The sequence below is a fragment of the Sinocyclocheilus rhinocerous genome, unplaced genomic scaffold (assembly GCF_001515625.1).
Source record: "Sinocyclocheilus rhinocerous isolate Xijiao unplaced genomic scaffold, SAMN03320098_v1.1 scaffold2194, whole genome shotgun sequence".
Lineage (NCBI taxonomy): Eukaryota > Metazoa > Chordata > Actinopteri > Cypriniformes > Cyprinidae > Sinocyclocheilus > Sinocyclocheilus rhinocerous.
Window position 1 is genome coordinate 1,080,157 of NW_015652304.1, and position 6,160 is coordinate 1,086,316.

Genomic DNA, 6,160 nt, shown 5'->3' on the forward strand with positions numbered 1-6,160 from the left:
TTTAAAGGGGTCATATGATGCGATTTCAATTTTTCCTTTCTCTTTGGAGTGTTACAAGCTCTTGGTGCATAAAGATCTGTAAAGTTGCAAAGACTAAAGTCTCAAATCCAAAGAGATATTCTTTAAAGTTGGGCAATTCCAACTTCGCAAGGACAGTCTGGCAATTGATGACTCACAGCCTGTAAGTACGTTTTTCTATTTAAAGAATTTGCCACTGACAATTCAAACTCGAGTTTTGAGCACTGGATGCAACAAATGCCTCGTTTATAATGGGTTTTACTGGTTTTGTCTCGTGCATCTGTTTGATGCACAGGCGCTCGTCACACACACGGCCTTCACAGTATGGTAGGGGCGTAACATTTCAGTCACTGTTTGAGGTATTTGGCCAATCACAACGCACTGGATTGCTGGCCAATCAGAGCACACCTCGCTTTTCAGACCGATGAGCTTTGTAAAAATCTACGCGTTTCAGAAAGGCGGGGCATAGAGGAGAAATAATAATGTACATTATGTGGAAAATAATGTTTTTTGAACCTTAAACCGCATAAACACATTGCATTACACCAAATACACAAAATAATGTTCTTTTTAGCAACGTCATAGGACCCCTTTAATTATCGTCTGATTGAGCTAATACTGTCAAAAACACAAGGTTTACATATAATTTACTGTGTTTATGTCTAAGGTGACAGTAAACAGTTGAGAGAAAAACAGATGCGTGCAGCTCTTAAAGCGGCAGTACTACATATGCTGCCGCTTGTCATTAATAGGTGCAATAGGTGATTGTCTTCAGAAACATTTTTTGTTATGCTGGTTGAAAGTCTCTTCACATCCCGATAGCAGTCATTAAGTTAAGTGGTCTAAATGTATTTATCTGTATTTATATATTCTGTGGAAGGCATAGGACCAAGAAATGTTCGTCCAATCAAAACTCTCGGTCCGAGCGTTTTAATTGGCTTTCCTACCTGCCTGTCAACGTATGTATTAGCATACCTCTGCGCACCCAAATCGCACACAGGATACGTCATCAGTGCGTTCACACACACTGTGCAGACAGAGCGAGAATGGCAGACAAACATCAACCTGATCTTCCTTCCTGGTATTGTAGTACTTTTACTAACTGTACTATAAATAATGACATGATGTAGCCCAGTGGTTCCTAATTCCAGTCCTCACGCCCCATGTCTCACTTAGTTAACACACCTGATTCAGATAACCAGCTCGTTAGAAGAGAGCTACGTGCATGAATTGTGTTCCGATTGACATGCTTCCTACACAGTGTCCACTGCTCCCTACTCCCTGAGCAGGGGAAATCAGTTGAAGTTTACTTCACTTTGGAACATGGGCTGGAATTGGGAACCGCTGCTGTAGCCTATTGTAGTAATGTTGTCTCTGGTATTCTGGACTGGTCTGTGTGCGTATGCTTTCAGGAGGCGTGGCTTTGGACGGCGATTGCAGGGAGGGTGGGACGTTCGCTTTCAGTGCTATCAGGCTAAAGTTAGCATTTTCCAAGATCTCCTACTGCACCTTTAAAGGGATAGCTCACCCTAAATTAAAATCCTGTCATTACTTAGTCATGTTGTACCAAGCATGTATTAATTTTTATTTATTCTTGTGCTGAACACAAAAGATATTCTGAATAATGTGGGTAAGCAGCCAGACTCACCGCGCCTTCAGAATAATCCAACTGAGGTGCGTAGACCAAAAAAAGTTTCCCCAAAGGTGAAGAGCTTGAAAAGTCCGCACACTCAAACATCAGAGTCACAAGCGAGATGAAAGCAATATAAGCAATTTACTGAGAAAAAACAAGGCAAACGTTTCGGTCACAGGTTGACCATTTTCAATGCCAAGCTAACAATGTTAGAACTAGGAGCCATCTTAATTTGAGGAATCACATGATAATTAAAGAGATCACATGATCAATCAGGACACACACTGATCCAAAAAATAAATAAATAAAAAATATAAAAATAAAAATAATTTTTAAAAAAATAACATAATACCAAAAAAAAAAAAGATAAATAAACAAATAACAACAATGTGTGTATATGTAAAGCAATGGATAATCTACATCAAATTGGAGAACAATGGTTGTCTGTTGTAGTTAAAGTACAATTCATAAAAAAACAAGACAATTGAAGTTCTTCATTTAATCCCTTCGTATATACACAGTCCATATAATAGATCCACTTAGCTTCACATTGTAACAGCCTTTTGTTAGAATCACCACCTCTTCTTGAACTGGTCAATCTCTGAATACCTGTAAATCTCATATCACTAAGTTTATGGTCAGCATCCGCAAAACGCTATTTTGGTATTAGGTGTTATAATTTTTATTTTATTTTTATATTTTTTCTTTTTCTTTTTTTTTGGATCAGTGCGTGTCCTGATTGATCATGTGATCTCTTTAATTATCATGCAATTCCTCAAATTAAGATGGCTCCTAGTTCTAACATTGTTAGCTTGGCATTGAAAATGGTCAACATGTGACCGAAACGTTTGCCTTGTTTTTACTCAGTAAATTGCTAATATTGCTTTCATCTTGCTTATGACTCTTTGATAGCGTGCAGACTTTTTCCCAAGCTCTTCACCTTTGGAATAATGTGGGTAACCAAACAGTTGCTGGTCCCCCACTGACTTTAATAGTAGGAAGAAAAAAAAAATGAAAGTCACTGGGGACCAGCAACTGTTTAGTTTCCCACATTCTTCAAAATAACTTTTTATGCTCAACAGAAGAAACAAACTCATTCAGGTTTAAAACAACTTCACAGTGAGTAAATGACAATTTTAATTTTTGGGTGAACTATTCCTTTAATGTTAATAAAGTAAAACAAAGAGAAAAATAACTGCTGCTCTTGACTGAAGAACTTGAAGTTGCTAAAGTTCAGCAGTAATAAAATAAGTTGAAATTTTCAACAACTTTTTACTTCATATCTTTTTGCACCAAATAGTATCGATAAGAGTATCGATAAAATGTAAACGATACCCATCCCTAATCTTGCTGCATACAAAATACATGCATTTGAGCGGTTAAATGCATTTAATGGCCAAAATGCACACCATAGCAATATATGAATGTAAACTTCGTTAGTCAACCGCCATACGTGAATGTAAACAGGAACATTTCGTGGATATTTTGAAGAATGTTTGGTGGATATTTTAGAAGAATTTTGGAAGAATTGAAGTCAATGGGAACTGAAGCGGTTTTGTAATTAACATTCTTCCAAATATCTAAGTGTTCCGCAAGAAAATAAATAAATGTCATACAGGTTTGGAACAACATGAGAGCAAGAAAAAAACTATTTTCATTTTGGGGTAAAGTATCTCTTAAATTTTAAATACAAGGCCTATTTCGCTGCACATTTCACCAATAAATTGTTTTCTTGAACACTTGATACTGCTGGTACATACTTGAACTTAAAGCATTTGTCTATAAAAGTCTATATTGTTTTTTTTTTATATACACCATTGCTTTCCCTTTCTGACCTGTTTACATCACTACTTACTGAAAACAACAATGTAATAATTGAGAAACACTTCGAAATGTTCAATAGCATATTAGTGTTTACTATGATTTTGAAATTATCAAGAACCATGAAACCATGTCTTGATATCAAGACAACATACAAATTAAAAGTTCATTACGGACAACACTGACATGTATACCTCAAATATTTACGATATTTCAATTTTAATTTAACACAACTGGGACCAAAATGGGGATCTTTTCCATAAAGACCTGGCACAGAAATACTGACTGTAAGACCTATTTACTAGCTTCTGACAGATTCAGATTATTACATATGATTTCCCAACATAAATATATTGCACATCCCCAGCAGAAAGCATAGTGTGGTGCATGGCTAAAGTTAACAAATGCATAGCCAGCATCCTGGTTCTACAGTACGAGAGGTTCTGCTTGGATGGATTTGCACAAAGTGCAATGCATTAAAGTCTTGCTTTCATGCATGTCCATGAGCTTTTATAAAATACACATCACACTCACCAGCTCTGATGTAGAACCAGTTCTCGTCGCAGGGAGCCAGCTCTTTATGCTTGGCCAGCTTAACAATGTCAACCCAGTCTGGCACCTTCAGCTTCCCCGACCTGTCAAAACACCAGGGTTCAAAATGAGCTTCAGTACTCACAGCCAAAACTATTTTATCATGGTGTCACAAGCTTATAAAAATAAGAACAATCACTGAAGACAACGACAGTTGAACTGACTTCTTGAGGAAGGCTGCCAGCGCGCGGACAAACTCCTGCTGGTTGACGTCTTTCACTGTTACACCACCGCCTGGCATCTGAAAACCATAATCAATTATGAATTAAAATCACATACAGGTATTTAAGTTATTTCCAACAAGAGCAAGTCACGTCACGCAAAACGTTTAGCTAGCTAACATGAATAAACTATATTTGAGAAAGCCCAGAGACAGCGTATATTGCAGAAAACAATATTATCAGCTTATTGTTAAAAGTATAATTATAACAAAATAAACGTAACAACTCAGTTTTGTGCGTTCAGAGGCATCGTGATAGCAACGCGGCTAACGACCACGTTTACTCTGACGCTGAAAACACAGCATACCACCAAACTCTTGTGACTAACAAGCAACAAGTTACAAGACTAGCGTTTTAGATCATGTAACGATTAATTGTAATTACTAGTAATAACGCCTGTTATTGCAGCTAGGTCAAGGAATACATGTTGAGTAGACTAGGCCTCAATGCGGCTACATGGGCGCAGCCATTGAACACCGGTAATTCATAACATGCGATCTCATTTTTAATTTTCAAAAAACTACGCATTTCTGGATCATTTTATTGACAGTCCAGTGTTAAAATAAGTACTACTACATAATAAGTTGGTTGTAGGAGAAAAATAGTGGCAAACAATGCTTATAAGTCACTTTCGAACCTAGAAAGATACGGAGTATAATTTACCTCGCTTGTGGACAGCAAAAGGAAGAGAGACGTGCAGGGTTTCCTAAGCGTGTTATCAAGGGCGAGTCGCGTTTGTTATCGCGAGATTTGAACAAGCTGCAACCAGTGATGGACTGAGTTCTGCTCAGCTTCACGAAGTATGCCAAATGAAGTATGCCAAATGTTGCCAGAATGTTTTGTAAACAACAACAAAAAGAATAATTATTATGTAAATATATGTTATTGCAGTTTAGTATAATCTGTGTTCACTTAAGCACACATAAATAAAACATAAGTGTTTAAAAGATTTGGTTTTCATTTAAGGAAGTTCAGACAAATTATGTTTTACAATTTATTTGAGACAAATGACTCAAATATAATAATAAAAAAAAAAATCAATATAAATGGTCTATAACAGAGAGAGTAAATCACAATGATGGCAAGTATGCTATTAGCCAGCAAAAAAAGTATCAGCAGCAACTGTTTAAAGCAGGAGGACCCAAAGAAGAATTCTTTTTCTAGGCACATAATTTCATATTTGTATATTTACGTCCATTTGCTAAATATTTATTTATATAACTAGACCCTACATGCAATCAGGCAATTCAGCTCAACTTTGCATGATGAGAAAAAATACACTCCGGCTATACATGCACACTGATTTGGAAGTGAAGGGCATTGATGTTCAGCGTATAGTGAATAAATATAGTAATGATGGCTATAGCAACAAGAAACATATGGGTGGCAAATTACCAAATTATATTTTTTTCTGCCATTTTTGAACAAACTAAAGTCAGTAGTATTAGTGGTTTGCATTATCAAAATACATGTGAGTGCATATAAGTCTGTATTTTTTTATTTTTTCATGCTGTTTGCAAAGGACATTTCTTCCTCATTTCAGGTAGTGAGAACTGAACATAAGCCTATGATTTTCAACAGAGCAGTTCATTTTTTTTCATGCAGTGAGGAAGAAAATTTTTCCACTACAATGAACTTTTTTGTGGTTCCATGAATGTTAAATGTTCTTCATGGAACCATCAATGCCAATAAAGAACCTTTATTAGTAGAACCATTTTGGGTAAAATGGGTAAAAATAATCATTTTTTTTTTCTAATTGAGAAAACCATTTTTAATAATCTTAAGAACCTTCTGTGCACTGAAGAGTTTCCATAGATGTTAAAAATTCTTAATTGAACAATAAATGCCACAAATAACCATTATTTGAACCATACCA

The 6,160-nt window shown here is 36.1% G+C and overlaps 1 protein-coding gene and 1 long non-coding RNA gene across 2 annotated transcripts in view; one reads left to right on the top strand and one right to left on the bottom strand.

Moving 5' to 3' along the window:
- LOC107714728 (uncharacterized) overlaps positions 1-1,963 on the top strand; it is a 12,728-nt gene extending 10,765 nt beyond the window's left edge. The window contains exons 2-3 of the long non-coding RNA XR_001637006.1: positions 59-64; positions 1,874-1,963. This is a non-coding gene — a long non-coding RNA (uncharacterized LOC107714728). The remainder of the gene's footprint in view (positions 1-58; positions 65-1,873) is intronic.
- Positions 1-5,041, bottom strand: part of LOC107714711 (40S ribosomal protein S19) — an 8,415-nt gene extending 3,374 nt beyond the window's left edge. The window contains exons 1-3 of the mRNA XM_016520672.1: positions 4,948-5,041; positions 4,228-4,304; positions 4,007-4,107 (exon numbers count right to left, since the gene is read on the bottom strand). Coding sequence (XP_016376158.1) covers positions 4,007-4,107; positions 4,228-4,304 — 178 coding nt within the window. The 5' untranslated portion in view covers positions 4,948-5,041. The remainder of the gene's footprint in view (positions 1-4,006; positions 4,108-4,227; positions 4,305-4,947) is intronic.
- Between the last annotated feature and the right edge of the window lie 1,119 nt (positions 5,042-6,160).